The 20,292-nt window shown below is 37.8% G+C and overlaps 1 protein-coding gene across 2 annotated transcripts in view; it reads left to right on the plus strand.

Annotated features, from left to right (window-relative positions):
• Positions 1-20,292, plus strand: part of cntn4 (contactin 4) — a 157,926-nt gene that overhangs the window by 63,425 nt on the left and 74,209 nt on the right. For both annotated transcript variants that reach the window (XM_067588319.1, XM_067588318.1), the window contains exon 5: positions 11,214-11,309. In XM_067588319.1, coding sequence (XP_067444420.1) covers positions 11,214-11,309 — 96 coding nt within the window. The remainder of the gene's footprint in view (positions 1-11,213; positions 11,310-20,292) is intronic.

Consider the following 20,292-nt stretch of genomic DNA (forward strand, 5'->3'; position numbering starts at 1 on the left):
CTGTTTGCTAACACATAAGTCATATCAACTTTATATAAAGCTAAAATATGGTAAACATGTGAATGATATTCAGCTTATTGTTGAGCTTGTAAAATTCTGCTCCCATTCATCCCATCAGATGAATGTAGCTTAAATTCTGCACAGAACTTTCATTTTATTGTAGCGCTTATGTATTTTGTGAAGCTTTTGAGTGTTCATTTCAGTCCACCATATTATAAACATGACATACATATTTTGACAAAACAAAATCTTAAAGTCCACTGACTAACTTTCAGCCACACCTCACAGTCTTCGTTAGTGAAAGGACTGTTCAGTGCACACTGGTGCATAAACAGCAAAATAGACAGCAGAAGCGTGGTGGGGTTTGGGTTATCCGTAACCCTTGTGTGTTCATCAGCTGCCAATCACCAAACATCTAAATCGAAAACCAGTGCCAGATAAGGGAATAAGTAAAGATTTATTTATTTAGCACTTTTCAAAGCAAAAGTTACAAAGTGCTTCACATTAAAATTAATAAGCAAACATGAAAGTGACAACAAGATTCATATTTACAGAAGAGAAAATAAAATAGTTACAATACAGAAATAATATCAACAAAAACAACAAAACATCATGCAATGACAGCAAATTCTCTTCATCTTAAGTCAAGTTCTGGGGAACATCCAGTATACACAAGTTAGCTGATCTGAAAGACTTTAAATTACTATAAAGGACACAACAATTCAGAAATGTACTTAAGGGCTTCACCATGTACAGTCTGATAAGTAATAATCAAAATTTTATATTGAATTCTAACTCTACTGGCAGCCAATGGAGAGAAGCCAACACTGGAGTAATGCGTTCCCTGCTGCACTTTCTCTTTGTTAAAAGATGTCCTGCATTGTGAACAATCTACACACGAGTTACCTTGGCCTTGGCTGAAGCAAGAGTATAATGAATTACAATAGTGTAATTGTGAGGAAACAAAAGCATGGATTCATTTCTCATTTTCAAAAGATAAAATATGTCTGATCTGAGATATTTGTAACTGAAAAAAACATGATTACACAAGTTTCTTAATGTGAATAGAGCAATCTAAAGAAGAGTGAAAAGTGACACCTACATTTTTAAAGTACCACTTTACATTGAAGGTTAAAGATCAGATGTTGATGCCAGTCAGCACTCCAAAAAAGCATTTTGTTCACTCACGCTCCCTCAAATAAGACTTATATTCTTCTTTTGTCAGTGCATGGCATATCTGTCACAATGGACAAGATTAAATAAAATGTTAACTGCAAATGATAACTACAAAAGAGATATAGAGATTTGATAATAAAAAGCCAAAATCATCTAAATTATCCCTCTGCATTGTCAAGAGATGACCAGAATAAAGCAGGAAATGATCAACTAATGACATTACTCACAAAGTACTAAGTTACAGATATTTACGAGCCTCTTTTTTCTCTTTTTATTATTTAATTCAGCAGAGCATTTATTTAGTAAGCCTAAACATGCTATTTCTAGACATCAAGGAATGCATCCCTTTCAACTTTTTTAAAGGGTTTAGCAAACTTACTTAAATCATTAATGAATAGACTCATGCATTCATTGGAAAATGTCAGGCTTCGTTGTCATGAGGAAACTTAATAATTTATTATCTGTGCATGCGAAGACAGAGTTTTGAAAAATATTTGAGATCTTTTCAGGCACAAACAACCAAGTGCAAGAAGTTAAAAAGTATTTCAACATTTACCAAAACTGCAGACTAACACTTCTCAAGTGAATATGTGGATCTTGTAGAGTATAAAGGGTTAGTGATCTCAAACTGGAATAGACTTCTAGTTTCTCCCGAAAAAATATAATTAATTGTTCTGACTCACTGTGAGAGGCAAGTGATATTTAGTTTCGAATCAGTCTTAAAATTGATAATGAAATCCTGATAATGTGTCATTGGGATCAGGTGTTCTGTTGTCAGGAGAGCAGTGTTGTTCACTGAACATGCTCTGCCTTCTAATTTAGTCATTTAGCTCTGGATGCGAGGGATTTCTGCCTTTTCTTTAATTAAATAGGCATCAGTGGTGTCTTAATCTTGTTCCTTTTGAGTTATCTTTCTAAAATGCATTATTGGTGGTGTTGAAGTCACAATGTATTATCACGATAAAGGTGTAGTTTCAGTTTAGATCAGCATATAGAGCTAGTTTGAAAGCCTACCTTTCCATTTAAATATAAATACAAAATTTTATTTTGTATAGTAATACCAACCAGTGCTGAAACCAACCAACCAAACCACACCGGCTGTGTGCACTGCTTTCTGAACTTGTACATATTATATATTCTGTAGACAAGAGTAAACACACCGTACAACGAAACCCAGTTCTCCCGCAGAATGATATTCCTCAGTTAACATTTGTTAGTCTACATGCCCCACGACGTCTTCAAGGTTATTCTTTGAAATTGGCGGGACTCCAAATGCTTCAGCATTGCTCTCCGTGTCACAAACTTTTGATGGATGATGCTACTCCGTCCGCACGAGGGTTGTGGCTGTCTACCTCCTGAGGCAAGGATAACTGATGGGCAGTGGGCGCTCCCACTCAATACTCGCTGCCCTTGATTAGTATGTCTATTGATTCTATATCAGTGATTATGTAAAAGATGTACACCCATAATTCATACTGATGAACAGGCTGTATATTCGATAATGAAATTATAGTGTGGGCCTCTTACATGGGTGGCAGTGAGAGCGCTGTGCTTTGAATGTAGTGACAAGCTTATTCAGTGTTGGAAGTTTTCACGATACCAGTGCATGACCAGAGATGTCAAGGAGGTCCAGTTCTCAGCAAAAAAAAAAAAAATCTTGGAAATGGAGCTCACCTCAAAAAATGTTCTGCTTCGCGTGGGAGTTTATATTCAGTTACTTATAGAGTGTCTTCAGTGTTAGACATGTTCATATTTTGCTAAGCATATAGGGGTGAAAATTCTTTATGTCACCAGAGTAGGCTTTAAAGCCTTAAGGGGAAATATGAATACCTCATTTAAATGCAAATAAATCCTCTAGACTCCCCTCAGCTGTTGTGATAATGTGGAGTATATTGACTTAGTTAATGAGGTGTAAATAGCTAATGGGTGTACTCTAGCAGTTACTTTTTATCTGCAGTACACTATCAAGATATCACTCTTGAGGACCTGCAATATGGTGGCATAACATACTTAGGATTGACTGTTGACTGCTTTCTAAGATGTATAACCATCCAAACCTACAAATACTTGGGAAGTGTGTTTGACAGACACATTTTGTGAAGAATAAAGATCTTTTGGTGAAAAAGGTTCAGCAACACCTATAAACTGAGTAGATTCCTTCTGGGTAGATTTTAGAATACTGACGATGTTTTATACCCATTTTACTGAAAGTATCTCCATTTTCCATGCATTTGCTAGTTTATAACTCTAAAGGACAAGAACTGACCACAAATTCTTGTTAAAGGGAGACTCCACCATTTGCACATCAAAATCAAATTGACTAGTCATGAAAAGTACTACTCAGCTTGTAAAAACAGTTGAATAATTGTCAATCTTGGTGATGTCTTCAGGTTTATGTGGGCAAAAGCATTGCATACTGGAGGAATTTACTGTGCCAGGCTGGGAGGGCCGACTACAGATAGCAGTAGGTGTGCGTTTTTGAAGCTTGAGCCATACTAGTGACTAAAGGTCATGATCTGCTGCATTGACTTTGACTCATTTTTCAATCTGCATGTCGTGAGACCCCCAACTTTATGAAAGTTACACATAAAATCTCTGGAGTAGCTCTTTAATCTCAATCCTAAAATTATTGGCAAAGTACAGGGATGCTTTGCACAGCTTATTACTTAGCAAATCCTCAAAAAGGCATTTGTGAAGATGACTTTTAGAGGTAAAACCATCTAGAATGCTTTTTAGATACCCTGTATGTAAAATATAAAGAAGTTAGGTTTCTTTTCAGAAGCCATACAACTAAAACAGCCATGGTGAAAGGGATGGTCAGTTTACTCTATGTATAGGCTGACATAGGTTAGGTATGCAGTAGGTTGAACTTTTTGACTTTGCAGTATCTGACAGTGTTGGATTAGCATCTAGCCATTGTCTTTTAACTTTATTTTTAACCTTGGATTTCATTTTATTTGTATATGAACATATTTATTACATAATTTTTATGTGTATGGTTAAATTGTTTGTTGTGATTTCATGATCATGCAGCTTGCATTGCATTCTCTCTTAAATTCAGTATTAATAGCTGGTATTTTAAATTGAACTGAATTGAATTATTTACTGCATTGTTGTTTAGTGCATAACTTAGATTGTATCTTCTGTAACCTGAATTTAAGCAGTTGCCTTCCAAGATATGAAAAATCAGCAGGAATTATTCTACGCATTGGATTACATCCTCTATCACACCGTAGAAACTGTGCATGCACACACACACACACAAACACAAACATACACATTGTAGCTACCATTCACTTGAGGACAAAGAGCATCCTTAAGGAGCTGCAGGTTGTAATGTATCTCATGGTCACGGTTGGACACGCTTGTTGTAGTAAGATAAGTTGTGTTGGCATTTGAAAAGCTCATATGTCTGGGATGTGATCATCAGCCTAATCTGGATCATTGTTTGTAATGCCAGCCCAGGTTTACAATAATTGATGCTAATGGATCTAGATGGGACATCACGTTTACTTGCTCTGAGGCTATTAATCATTGTTAGCAGCTTCCCTTTTGAAAATTACACTGACGCTTTTGTGTAGGCTCGGTGTAGAAAACATTAGTACAATTTCACAATTTTTTAATATGAATTTGAAAGGGCCTACACTCTGGTTCTTTTATGTGCCAAATTTAATGGATATGTTATTTGAGATCTCCCTTGCAGGCAAAACTGTGTGCTTTTATGCTTCCTTTTGAACTAAAAGTGAACATGTGCACAGCTGTGTCCTCAGAAGAGCATGCCTTTGGTCAAGCCCCCCACAATGTCCCTCCCCTGCATCTGAAGGCATTGGTATTGTAAATTATGCTTTTCACTGCTCTCCTCCAGCCCCTTTCACAACAATGCTTCTTTTGCTCTTTTTGGCTGTTGAGAGTGGATGGAGAGGAGGGGAGTGTTGAATTTTACCACTATTGCAGCATGCTTTCAGCACAGCCGAGGCCACATCTATGGATGTGGACAGGGACAATCAGTGGCTTTAGTGAAGTAGACATCACCACTTCACAAATCACAACAGCTTTGATCTCAGCCAAAAATGATGCCAAAAATACTTTTTTTGGAATAAATTCAGTACCTTAGATGTCTCTTGCTCTTGTCCACTTTGTTCTATAGGCTCATATTTTGGGGAGGCTTGGGTGCTTTTATCTAACCTTCTATCGTGCCTTCAGATGAAAGTAAGTGGTGGGGATGCTCAAAAAGAAAGCTTCTGTTGCCATTTTGTAGTGACCAGATTGTTCCCCACAAGCCAGTATTTTGTCCATCAGTTCAAGCTATGTTTGATTAAGAAAATACTGTCTTCTTACTTGTGCCTTTCACACCTCCTAAAGTGGAAAAGGGACTAACGTACAGCCAACAAAGGGTGCAGAGGCAAAGAAAAAGCCGAGCAGATATTTTAGTTACAAGCTTTCATCAGTGATCTCTGATGAGCAACACCAGCCAGAGATAAAGCCTACTGACAACAGGGAAGTCAATTAGCCTTGCTACAACATTAATCACCTTTGAGTGACAGTTAAGAGATAACCAGACAGCCAGTGTTCCTTTAAAAAGCTACTGAAAAGCAAAATATGACAGTAAAAATAAATCGCCTAATTTAAGCAGGATTGAATTCTATGCACATCATAAACCTGTGAAGAAGCATCTTAAATTCTCTTCAGACATCTTCGCTCTGTATCTTAAGTCTTATCTTTTTATGCACTTTTACAATCTGGTCACCGCCCCGGTAGTGTTGGACGACTTTTTCACAGCCCAGGAAATATAATTTGGAGGGACAGTGATTTGCAGAGTAAAAATGGCTGCAGACAGCGAATTTGTCATCCCATCTATGGACTGCACTCAGATACTCAATTATTCTGGTGCAGAGACGGGTGTGTTGTTTTTCCAGTAAGGAGCAGGGACAAACAAGTACATAAATCAAATGAGTGGATTTACATGTTATCAGCAGTTTAATCCTGCACTTCTTTCACCCACTTTGACTGTGTGTAAATAATTCACATTTGAGATGCTGGACATAAGAAACAGACCTCCTGCGAGTTGAATTACTTAGTATAATGGAGGTAGGAAGGCATTATGGCAGCATGTGCTTACCTGTTAAACAGATTGGAGTCTTTGAATGATAAATAAGAGGTTAGCAACACACTGTCAGAGTGTAGTGGTTCATCTTTGACTACTAAAGAAACATCTGAGTGTTTGCTTTCATATGACTACTCATATTCATATGACTACAGGCATCTCATTATGTAGATTAGAACTACATGCTTGCAACTGTATTCATATATGACCCCTAAAAACAAAGAAGTGTCCATGCAGTGATCCCACTGTGAGCAGTTATAACACAGTGATAATGACTTTATTTATCTAGCTCATTTCATAGCAAATGTTACAAAGTGCTAGAGTGCTCTAGAGTGATTTTTCCCTCCTACCGTGTTGTCATTTGAATCATTTTTATTGGCCAGAAGAGGTAAAACTATCCAGTCTAATATAAGGAGGGAGGGGGGGAGGAAAGATTTGTGATATATGTGAAAAAATGTGCGCAGCAGAAATAAGCTTTTTCTTTTTTTTTTCCTATCTTGTTAATAATTTCACAACATCTCAGATTTATCTTTCCACCAGGTCTGTAGCCAGGATTTCTAAAATGATGATGTTAGGAGTACAAGTTTCCTCCATTACTGCCAGCCTCTGAAGAAATATTGGACTAAATGAGGAAAAAAAAAAAGTAACATTTTTCACATTCTTTATAAATTTAATTGTGCAGTGATATTTCCAGTGAACTGTATTTCCCTAAAGGCTTTGTCTAAAGGCTGCTTCAAAGCACTCTCCACACTTAGAGAAATATAATTGTGGTGGAAAAATACTAAATCCATTTTAATTAAAAAAAAAAAAAAAAAAAAAAAAGTGGAGCTAAAGTTGAATGAGTCTGCTTTATGTGAGAACAATAAACAAACACAAGTGCTTTGACTCTAACAGTGCTGTCAAAGATACAGTTTTTAGACAGCAAGATGAAATGCACAGATTTTTATCAGGTTAAAAAAAGAGACAGGATGTGCTCATCAAGCAAACATGTCAGTCAAAAGTGAAGTAAAGAAAATATGCCTATCTTGTTCTCAGGTTCACTGACAGGAGAACCATATGTGTATTTTGTGTAAAAACCAGCATCATGGCAGATGGATTTTATTTTGCAAATTTCCCCACCAAATTTACAATGGCTTACAAATAGAAATTGGACGTTATTTATCTAGTTGATGCCATTCTGACCTGCTCATAAAAACTGCATTCAGCCTATCCCACTACATCAAACTACTCCCTCAGTAGACAGTCTCTCTTGCATTCTCCTTCTCTCTGTCAGTTTTTTTTTCTTAAAAAAGTTTCGAGTCCTTCATTGTCCCACACCTGTGCTCCCTCTGCACACAAACACAAACAGTCCTTGATGAAACCCACTGCAGCACAGTGACTCAGTCTCTGTTCAGCTGGTGGGCAACTGGAACACAAACATCACCAGTTACGATCGGCTCCCGGGGCCACCCAGCCTCAGCAGGTGCAACATGAACCTCTGCCTCACTTTGTTACACTTTTTCAGCGGTGGACTCATACATGTGTGTTTTGACAACTTGCTTTTAAATGTTAAGTAATCCATAGTGTCCTCTGCGGATGTAGACTGGAAACACATTTGGGCTGTCTAAGATGCTTTTCTCAGCTCCTGTTCAGTACCTGAGGTGCAAACACCCTAGAGGTAGAGAGAGGAAAACAAAGGTCTTTCTGCAGTTTCTTTGCTACCCGGTAACTTCACAATTAATGTAGTGATGCCAAGAACATTGGAAGGTATTTTGAACATGTTAGGTACTCCACCTATTTATCAATGGCTGGAAACATGTCTATCTATTTATCTATCTATCTATATCTTTAACTAAGTATGTATCTCCAAATAGCTAAAGCTAAAGCAAGAGTTTTTGCATCCAGCTTTTACGTCCCTGAGGTAGATCCAGCCAATTGACCCTCAAGTGCCAAATCTTGTATTAATCTTTAGAAAAACATTAGGAATTGCTTTCTTAATAGGGCTTAAGAGTCTTAAATAGCTATTAGTTAAACTATGCTTGTGGGTTAAGAAGAGATTTATGTTTAAAGAAAAAATTAAAGGCTGCTTCTTAATTGACTTGTCCTGCAGCCAATATGACATATATTAACTGACCTTATAGTCCTCTTCATAAATCAGTGAGCCCAATAATTTTACATTTAGATCACTTGGGGCTGAACTAATCAGTAATCTCATTTGAAAGTGGATTGGTTGCAGTTTTGCAGCGAGCAGGTCTGCAAAGAGAGCAGTCGTGTCCGCATTGCTGCTCACAGTGACTTGAGAATATGCTGCACATTAAAGAGCAAGGTTAATTAAGGTTAATTAATCCAATTTGGAGAATATGTATGGATAAAGTTGAGACCCTTTATCACCTGTCATATGTTCATTTATGAGTCTGCTCTTTAGGTAGAAACACATGTATGGATGCACTTAAAGCAGACATCCTCAAAGTGTGATTTAAATAATGAATATTAAAAAACAAATATAAGAACTATGGTTTGAACCAAGCACAACAAGAAAATCTCACCCTTAAGGAATGATTATTTTTGGAATATTTTTAATATTTAAATCAGAAGTGAATTTTGGACCTGGTCAGAATTCAATTCATATTTCTAAAGCTACAAACTGCAGTAACTGATTGATTGAACAGATTCATGTTTTCCTGCTATGTCTTTCAAATACCTCTACGACATTATATTACAGCTGTTTTCAGTTTCAAGTAGTTCCAAATAGGAACACATTTATCCCCCTCTCATATGAGTTATCAGTGCAGACATGAAGCCTCCATGTGATGTGTGAATTACATTTACTGTACTGAGCTCTGTCAGGATATACACTATTAGCGCAGGAAGGGAATTGCTGGATAAGTGGTTATGAACTGCTATTGTTTCCATCACTTGTCAAATGAAAATTAGTTCAGTTTAATAGTGCTTTTTGTATCAAAACCATAGCAGGAATAGCTTTGTAATGTTCGGTGGTGGTAGGCGTGATGAATGAAAGGTAACGTGATTACCACCAGAGCTATTAAAATCCCTCATGTGTGACCCGCCACAGTTAAACCGTCTCTGCTTAGCAGCGGGGCTGCAGATTGCTGTTTGCCTCGTATTAGTGGGTGTGTGTCACTATTGATTTCAACTTTTTTTTTTTCTTTAATAAATTTAGCCCATGCAGAAATTGCATTCATTATTTGCAAAATACAATTACTAGTGCGGGGTACAGTAATAGCCCTGATTCTTTTCATTTTCTATCTCTCTCAAGTGGGTCTCTTCAAGACTGCAGTTGTTTGGCAGGTTAATACTGTGTGTGCTCTGTCATATATATAAAAATTTAAATATATTTTTAATATATATTTTCTTTTTTTTTAAGTGCCCTAGTCTACTGGTTAAGATGCATGCCACAATGCCACATAACCGCAATATCAAATGTTTAAATCAGTTTCACACAGATTTTATGTCATCATACATTCATAGTTTATTAGGTTTCCTGAAGAACACACTAAGAAGACACGGTCCACTGCAATTTACAGCAAATAAGGTCCTCCTGGTGCTTGGAAAATTCTCTTAACAACAGAATATGCAAATGCTCATTCCCTGTGAGGAGCTCAGACAGTTATAACTACACTGGATATTTGATTTTTAAAATAAGATTTCCACCCAGATTTTATCATTTGTAAACAGTATTTTCTCAATCTTTTAATAAACAGCATTACATTCCCTTACAGTTTCTGTTGATCAATAAAAATTGAATATAACTAGCCCCACGTACGGTATAAAGTCAAGACTAAAAGGTAATGCAACAGTGATACAGACAGACTGGCTGCTCTTTTGGTTACTCAGCCAAAAAAAACAAACATTCTAAAAACCCAATGTATCAACTTCATTTTCAGAGGAAAGAAAAATTTAGAGTCTCTAAAGATCTGGAAGACACGTGTACAGATAAATGAACCGATACCGACATAATATAAAGTATTTTACGGCATGATTTGCCTTGAATATTGCATTTAACTAATAATTTTTAAAAAATAAATGTGTTTTAATACAAGTTATGACACTGACAAAACAATGTCATGTCAAGTTCCTCCCATTGGCTTGTTCTGCAGTTTTTGACTGTATCGTTACTATCTTTTGCTTTACTGGTACAGATTTTACAAAAATAAGACAAGCTTGAAAAATCACTTTCCAACATTCATGCATTCTTTCTACACTTCTCTCCATAAAACTTCAAACTTAAAACTTTTTAACCAGTTACTGCTGTCGATAAAAGTCCCCACTGAGGCCCTTTAATTCATTTCTTTCCGATACTTGTGGCTCCATCACAATGAGTCTTGGATATCCACAATATACACAAACGCACAGAGGGGGTGATTTGGCCTGAGGGGAAGCCAAAGGCTATTTACCACCCTAAAATATACAATTTGTTGCTGCAGAAGGTTTAGCAATTCCTTAGATATTTTTTGGTCTTTAAAATGTTACAGTAGTGAAGCAGCAGAGGGGATCGTGGTAATGCTGTATTTGTGTATAATTTGTTTATGTCGTTGCAGTGGTTCAGTGGTTTGTACCGCGGTCTCACACACATTGCGAAGTTGCACTTTGGCTCTTAGAGTTTACAAGTACTGTGTTTGTCAGGGCTAAGCCTCAGTTTCCTCCCACAGTCCAAGGCCAGGAACTCTTTGGTACTGTGTGAGTGTTTGGTGTGTTTATCTGTGTGAGCTCTGTAATAAACTGGCAACCTGTAGTGAGTGTTTCCCTGCCTGCTGCACTCTGCTATAGACTGCATAGGCTGTGACCTTGAATAGGAGAAAGAAGGCAAGGAAAACAATGGAGTAAGAAAAACAATCATTTGTTCATGACAGTGCTTCCATGCGTTCAAGGATCAGATGTATCAGATGACTTGTGGGGATATTTTACTGACTGCTTTTTTGCTCTTTTTTTTCAGACTTGGAAAACTTTAAGACACACAGAAGAAGCTCTGTATCAGTCCGTGAAGGTCAAGGAGTGGTTCTGCTGTGCGGCCCTCCACCGCATTCTGGAGGTAAAACAATACATTCTCAGTTTTATTGACTGTTCAACCCAGTTGGCAAGAAAAAAACAAAGTAAATGAGGTTGTAATGTTTGAAATGTGTTCAGATGGTTGTTTGCAGTTTGAAGCTCGTATTTTTTTCGTTTGGACTGGTGCTGTTTAAGATCCAGCTGTTTCAGTGGCACTTTTTGACTTGGTAATCAGCACCTTACATCTGCCGCTATAGGGGAGCGCAAGACTTCCCAGTGATTCTTAGAATCTGGTGGTTATAGGTGTGATTACTCTTGGTTAGGCCATGGGAAGTGCAACAGCCTCGCTGTCAGAGCCAGCAGATGAATCTGCTTTGATTAGAGCTTTGTTTTTTATCCTCATTTCAACACCAGCTAAATTAAGCTATTGTAGCCTTGTTTATCAATGTTTGTCCTCAAGCAAAGGCAAACCATGCCCATTATATAAGGTATAACAAGGTACAAAAAAGTACAAATCCACTTTCTTGCTGAGATTTAGATGAAAAGATTGATACCACTCTAACATATGTTCATTAAGTGAAGCTATAGCCTGAATAGCTTAGAGTGGAAACAGCTTACATTAGAAAAATACACCTGCCAACACATTTAAAAGTCACTAATTACCATGCTGTGTCTCTATTGTTTAATTTGTACAAAAACAAATTGTAGAAACAGCAAGTTGTGATTTTAATTTTTTCTCTGCCGAGCCAGTGATATCCAGCTAGCCAGATTAGCTTCTTCCAGACTTAATGCTAAGCTACCATCCCCTGGCTTCACGTTAAGTGAGCAAACATGAAAGTGGTATTAATGTTCTCATTTAACTCTCAACTCAAGAGAGAGAATAAGTGTATTTCCCAAAATGTCAAACTATTCCTTTTGGACATCCGAAGGTAGATCTGTGTAAAAAGGGCTTACTACTTTTTATTCAGCTTTTATACACACCACAGATATTCAAGCAACATGTGGTATATGAACTGTATGTGCCATGTGGCTGCTGTGAAGCTAAATTTATGAGTTAAAACTTAGTTTTCTGGCAAAGTTCTTCATATTTTCTGTCTAATTGCAGCAGATGTGTCCTTTCCTAGCTTCTTCCCTTCTCTTACTGAAACCGTTAAATGCAACAGCTGCTTGGATTACATTCCCCCAACTGACATTCACCTAACAGATATCACTGATTCATGCGCTGCTCTGCTGTGGTAAAAATGCTGCTAGACTGGAATTGATTGTAATTGTTTGGAGCTTGTATCCTTTTGGGGGTTTACGTGGTAAAAGCTTGGCAAGCTCAGTGGCAATCTGGATTTTTAGATTTGCAAATAGTTCAGCTGATACGCCTGTATTTCATTGTTCTCTATGCTGCAGAATGTGAACATTTGCTTCGCTGACTCTTTTCATATCTGTCAATTTGTGCTGAAGTAATCCAATTAAGGTTTGGTTTTTAAGACCAACAGGGAAATAATTCCAACATGTCAGGCATCTTCAGGCACATGAAAAGCCTCCTCAAGACACTTGTCTCCCCAGTAATATACAGAGCCAATACAAGCTGTCCATTAGAACTCCATTTTAATGAGTTATAGCTCTCAGCTGCAATAGAAGCTGCTATCAACATGTCATTCAACTGAATAAACTAACTACTCACTTGGTTGTTACAAGTAGATGCAGTAAATAGGGTGTTTATATGTGTCTTGTGTGGCTTGACATTTAATGTTTAAAATGTTGCTTTGAAACATCTTTAAGATGCATGTTTGCCGCTATGTTTTAAGTCATTTAATGTGAAACTGGCATGAAAAACAACCTTGAAAATTCACCTTAAATCCCCTTAAAGCCTTTCCCTACTGTTACATGCTGTACGTAATACTGTATAAAGTATCAGCTCCAGTTACATCAATCCATTCACCCACCAGAAAGAATATAATAGAAATCAACAGACACCAAATCAAGATTCAACAGGCCAGGCTGTTGGCACTAAACACACAAATGCACATTCAGCCAAGCTGCTGGTCAGAGCATCAGAGTATTCAAACTGGCAACAATGAAAAGTAATCAATCATCAGGCAAAGAGCTGAGTGTATTGCCAGCACTGGTTTTCTTTGTTGACCTGATATGCTGCTTTTGATACATCTAAAATGGCACTTGCCTCTGCTAGTAGCGGGGAGTACTGCCACTAACCTGGCAGCGTAGATTTGTTTCATCCACACTGAAACCAAAGCGATTATTTTGAAAATGTAGAATTGGTTATCCACTGACTATGAAGTTCTGTCAGAAGTTTAGTCAGTAAATTGAAGTTTCATTCTATATTTTGAATTAATTTAAATGTAATTGCACTGGAAAGGAAACGAGTGGCATGAAATAACCTGAATTAAAATGTCTTTGTGACCCACACGAAATGTAGTCGATTTTTGGTTTGTGTATTTTGGTGTAAAGTTAACTTAATTTTTCGTATAAGAATTCTGTTTATCCATTTTAAATGGATCAGTGTATTATCCTGTCCAGGCCAGTATAAGGCAGTAGCAGAGTGTTTGCAACTCAGGAAATGCCTTTGCTCAGGGACTGCTAGCTTCTCATCATTCTGCTGAGAGTGTCTTGTCTGACAACAACAACAGATGCTTCTCTCTCATCATTTCTCCCGTTTAACAGGTTAGTTTAATGCAACAGCCCACTGAATGTTAGAAAAACTTACTGTAATGACGTTAGGTAAAAGTCTCAGTAGGAAAACATAACTTTTATCTGCTTATAAATGTTGTAAACATTTGAATAGACTGTAGTGTAGCCCACACTAATGTCGATAGAAGGCTAGCATGAAGCTAACGCTAATATGACAACAGACGGTATGCAGTGTTTATGTAGTGAATTCCCACCTCAGTCCCTGCTTTTGGCACTGTAAGAAACTCAATTATTAATTATTATAATGAGTTTAATATGCTACTGTAATGTGTTATGTTATTGCAATCAGGGATGCACAATATTGGATTTTTTGCCAATATCTGATATGCCAATATTTTCCATTTCATTTTTGTTGATTGCCGATGCCAATACCAATATATGCACACATGTTTTTTCCACCTGGCTGAGGAGACTTTTACATGTGCAGTCATAGATTGTACTAAGTATGATCAAAAAAAAGACAATTTATGAAGGAAGAACTTAGAAGACTGGAGTTCAGGGGCTCAGTATTAAAACCTTAATGAACCTGCCAAGTGGGTCGAGCATTAGCATTTTCTTTGAGTTTATTAGACAGACAGGATGAATGGATGGGATTTAATCTCTGGCCCACATGCTGAAGCAGAAGGTGGCGATAATGCACCTAATACGCTGGTTGCCAACTGCCGTTATAAACCAAAAAGAAGAAGAAGAAACAAACAGAGTGGTACATCCTGCCAGTTTCCTATCTGTGCAACCGAACACAGCAGCTCCTCAGTGGACTGCTCACCCTGACGTCCCGGTACTTCCTCCACAGGCTTCACTTCACTCAGCTGCCCGACAAACCTGCTGCTTGAATAACAAACCGGGGCTCGGTGCTCCGGTTGGATCCACACAGGGAGTACGTCGTTATACGTGAGGCCTCATTTGCCCAAATCTCGATGTGAATCTCAGGAATCTCAGTAATGGAGCTACCTGGCTAGCTAGTGAGCTGTACTCAGCATGCCATTCAGCAGTGTCATCTTGTAAGTGTACAATTATTAGTGTTACAAATTGTTTATGTGTCACAAATTGTTGTGAACCATGGTGTTTTGCCCTGTTGAAGAGAGTTAGTTGTGGGTTATTAATTGTTGTTACACAGCATTGTTGAATACTCGATTCTGATTGGTCAATTACGCCATTCTACAGTCTGTTATTTCTAAATAGACTCTAGAGGACTACGTCCCTTCAAGGTTATTCAAGACTCCTCCACTTGGTGTCGGGGTCCTGCATCACTCTGTCAGGGTTAGTAAGAGGGTTATGCAGTTGGTAAGGGTCCCCTCTCAATACACTCTACATAGCTTGTCCCAACTGTAGCACTCTTCGCAGCAGTTATATATTTTGCCGCCTATTGAAGAGTTACAGCAATTATTTCAGCTATGCACAGGTATGGCAGTACATGAAAAATGTAATCATATGGGAAATTAAAAACCAGTATACTGGATGAATTGGTATACCGCACAGCACTGTAACACAAGGTATATTAAAGTAGTGTAGATTACTGATGATGATAAAATGCTATGTACAATAGGTGGACATCCCTGAAAGAAGTATGACTGAAGTTAAAAGTCAGTTTTCATTGCATACATGTTTTAAAGTATACATGTGAATTTATTTGGTATGAAGATACATGGGTTGAACAGAGTATCTTTCTGTTAGTGGTAGAATAGTGGTCTGTTCTTAATGCTTTGAGCTGATCTGTGAAAATGGAGATATAAGACTTGGATATGGAATATGTTCTTAATAAATTCTGCCGAGAGCGTCCCGTCTGACAACAACAAATACTTCTCTCTCATCATTTCTCCTGCCTAACAGATCATTTATGTCTGGTTGCTTGCCCTGCCATCCGGGACCTGCAACATCTTCCCAAACTGAATTAAATTTGGTGATTGCTCATCCTTTGAAAGTAATCAATGCCGTGTTTACTGGTATAAATGGCATAAATCGGCCAATTGCCAATCTGTTTCATCACATTTGCTGTGAGTGCATTTGATGCTTCTGTTATTTAACATTTTATTTTTAGTGGGTACTTTCATAAATGTCAGGAGCAGGCAGCGTTTCTACTGCTTTGTGAACACAGCCTTTTGAAATGCTTGGATTTCTGTTGTTGAGTTGCAGTTATGAAAGGACCATACTAGAGTGTTTGCAAGTTTTAGCTCTTCAAAGTTTCAGACTCGCAATATTCATCAACAAATTCCATAACGAATAGTGCATTCCTACTAACAAGTATGCTCTGTGAAGTGAAAGCCTAATATAGCTTATGTATGCCACAGAGCTCCATTGTTATCGAAAGACTATTAAAAACACATCAAGCAGCAACGGCCTTGCCCTGGATGACATGTTCCTTCATTCCCATGAACACTGTCCTGCTGCTGAAAATAGACCCCAACAAATCCTCTATATATTCCTGTTTAAGTAACATTTGCTAACAACTACAGTGCCCAGCAGTTTTAGGAAATCACTAAGCCTTTTTCAGAAATAAAACGATGTGACCTGAAAGAATTTGTGACCCTTAGGGCAGAGTGCCACAGAGATGTTAGGGAAGTCAAATTATTGAGAGAAGGACTAACACATGGTTGGTCATTTCATGGAATTTCTTAAGAAATGTACACCATCCTTTTCCTTTAACTACAAATTGTTTATAAATTACATTTCTTCTGACCATACAGCATATACGCATGCTATGCAATTTTATATTTTTTGATATATTTTTCCCTCTGTTCAGCCACTGGTTTCACTTCATTACTGTGAGATATGAAAATCAATTTTCAGCCTCCTGAAACTTTTCGTGAATTGTGTAATCCATTACGGTGAATGTCAAGTCTGTATTAAATTTTGTCAGTTATATTATATCTAATGAGCAGTGTGCAGACTTTTCAAATCAACCTGCACTTAAACTACATTTCCAAGCAAGAATAATGTAACGTGGGCAGAGAGTGCTAGTTCCTGCTAATTGATGCTGATTTTTATATTGCATAGAAATAAATGAAAGCCAAGAGAGTAAATTCAATTACATCTTCAAAATGTAGATGGATTGTTTGCTAAATGGTTAGCTATGATGTACATGATATATTGTAAATGGTTAAGCTTACAAAACCAGTGATACAGCGTGGCTCTTTAACAGTGAACAGATTTTACAGCCTGTGTGATTATAACTGTACTATACAGACTGTCGCTCCTCAGTGAAAAGGTTTTCTCCATCCTCTACTGGGGGCAAGAAGTCAGGAAGCAGTACTGTCATCAATCTCAGTTGTGTTATTATTTTATTGCAGATCTTTTTGGCCTGTCAGAAGATATGCAGTGTTGTATGTTTTCACATAAATTCACTGAAACAAGAATGACAAATGAGGAAAACGCCAACTACAACGACATGATATAAGAGAATGCAGCCAGGATGTGAGGAAATGTAGAAAATCTGGGAATGAAAAAGGAGAATGAGAAGTGATGCTGATGATGATAATAGAATTCAATATTCTATGCATGAAATGTAGTATTCTTGATTCTGAGGGCTATTTGACCCGAGGAGAAGACTTTCCTGCCAGGGGCAGTTCATGGGTGACGGCCATTACAAAGTCCAATTCACAAGCCAATTTCCTTGCTTCTGAATAGAGAATATTTGACAGTTTCATGTTGCATCTTGTTGCTTTTTAGCAGGTATAATAAAGCACAGCAACCCGGCCCCAAACCCTGAATACCTTACTATATCTGGGAAAATAAAAACATGAAAAAAAGATGGTGATACATATTCAGTGCTTGTGGTGCTCCACTGCATGCTTAGACTTGGAGAAAATGTGTCATATGTTCATTCAGCTGCACTCATATTTCATGACATTCCTTTGGCAAGGAGATGTATCTCAGTAAGGCATCAACAGCCTGACAGCCAATAACAAGACAATAATGACTGCCAGGCCACCTAAGCCACCTCATGAGGACCTCATTGCATTTTAATCAAATTCTGCATGTGGGTGGCACATTCAAGGAAAACCTTTGCGCATCGCTATTCAGTACCATATGTTAGCAGACCTTCCCATAGTGGTGGGACCCTCTCTGTATGTCAAAGACTCTGGTGGGTTTCCACCTGCCAGAGGGGGCTCTCAGAGGACACATTATGCATGGCAGACAGCTGTCCTGCCCGCTGCATATGCAGCATGTGCGCGTCCATGCATTAAGACGTGTTCGGACAGAAGAAAGAGCATGGGCAAATGGGTGGGGATGGTGACAGAGGGAGAGAAATTTCAAGGGAGTATGGAAGTACAAGAATGTGTTTCGTGCTAGTAGGGAGAGTGCACATCTGCTGTATAACCCAGGATTACCTATCATATGGTGGTGTGCATGAGTGTGTGTGCAGTGGATGTGTGTATCTTAAGCCGGGTATGTGTCACTGTGCTGCAAGAAAGATACTACCGCTCAAAATTATTAGTCAAGTTATTTGATAGTTTGCAACATAGAGATGAGTGACAAATTCAAGAAAAAAACAACAACATGGTGACCTCTAGTTTCACGGCATTAAACTGGTGGTAACGGCAGCTAATACCTCTGCAGTGTGATGTGTTCTCTTGTTTGCACCGACACACATCGCCGGGCTATTGTCCTGATGTGTGTATGTTATGAATATTGCACCTATTCTCCTCCGTAACCTGAAGAGCCTCTGATATTATTGATATTATGGAGAGAAATATCATGAACTCACTGTTGAGTAGCTGCAATAATAAATAGTATATTTTTCATAAAAACAGATAAATGGTCACAAGGTAAATACAATACTGATTACAAAGAAATATTTAAAAATATTATAGTGACATTAGAAATTACACACAAGTCAAAATATATAAATTGACTGTAGAGTGTAATCCTATGTAGCTGGGTAACCATAACCCTAGGTAAGGAAAGCTATATAAAGCTATATGGATGTTATAGGAATTTTATACAGGGCCTGAAAAGTGGGCGGGTACGGCAAGTGAACTAGCGCTCCAGTTTTTTTTTTTGTTTTTTTTTTTTAAATAACTCTGTACTTATTTATAGTGTTTCCCTGTAGCATTCCATGTTACCTTCTTTTTGGCACTCCTGCTGAATTAAATAAAACACTTCTTCCCTTGCATAAACGTAGTTGGCATAATCAATAATAAATTCCATATTTTGGCATTTTATTTTTCATGCACACAAAATTGGAACTTGGTAATTAGGCGACTTAGTGAAATGAGTTACTAAGAAAGTGCAGTGGACACATTTCCATATTTCAAGATGAAGGACAGAGTGCTTCTCCCTAGATTTCTATCAGCAGCTGTAGAAAAATATTTTTTGTAACCAGCATTCTTCCAAAAGATATTCCCTAAATTTCACTCTATGTAACTCTCTGGTCTGCAATATAACAAATGTAATATATTTTATTGCTTTACAATGCTGCCTTTATTCAGGTTTTTCCTTTAATCTGTCACCTGTCTAAATTCTGAGGCTTTAAAATCCTCAGAACAATCACGTAAACAGTGAAAATGCTATATTGTACAGGATTACTAAAGAACCACATTTAACAGAAGTGGTGCAAATCCCTGTACTGTTGGTGCCTTCGAGTGGGCTGAAGCTAAAAGAGCTCAGTTTGAACAACCCACAGTTGTGAGAGTAAGTTTATCATTTCAAAAAGGTGTCAGAGCCCTTTTTATCAGCTTTTTGTTGCCTACTCTTTTCTAATTCCCCAAAATAATGTGGAAATAAAAAAGACTAAATTAGTCATTTGTAAAAAAGAAAAAAAGGGACAAAAGCAACATTCATTTTTGTTGTCGGTCACCTAGCAACAGCATTCAGTGACTTAAACCACTTGAATATCCTGCAAACTGTGACTTCCAATGTCAAAGAAAAAAATGAAGAGTTCTCTTTTAAAGCTCGGCACTGTATGTTTTCAAGTTCTAACCTCTTCACTATGAGAAAGAACATCTTTACTCCAGTGATGTTTGTTGATGACATTGTAGACTCATATTTAGTCCTTTTTTCATCAGGGTTTATTCTGCTCTTAATCTGATTAGCAGACGACACATTTCACAATCTGCACGAATAATCTCCTTTCACAATCCCGTATTCACTCATATTCCCCCCTCGTCTTGTGTCTGGGGACTCGAGCTCTCTGAAATAATATCAGATGTCACTGTCACACCATCCATGCCGAGCTCACAGAGCCTTTCCTCCAAAACCTGTGCAGTTTTGACATAATGTAGCACAGTTACCTTTAGTGGAGAGAAACTGGTGACAAGCAGCCAGCAACAAGACAGCAGCATGAAATGGGATATGCTGTCTTTTCAGAGAGTGACACACGCTCAGTT

The sequence above is a fragment of the Thunnus thynnus genome, chromosome 4, assembly GCF_963924715.1.
Source record: "Thunnus thynnus chromosome 4, fThuThy2.1, whole genome shotgun sequence".
Taxonomy (NCBI): domain Eukaryota; kingdom Metazoa; phylum Chordata; class Actinopteri; order Scombriformes; family Scombridae; genus Thunnus; species Thunnus thynnus.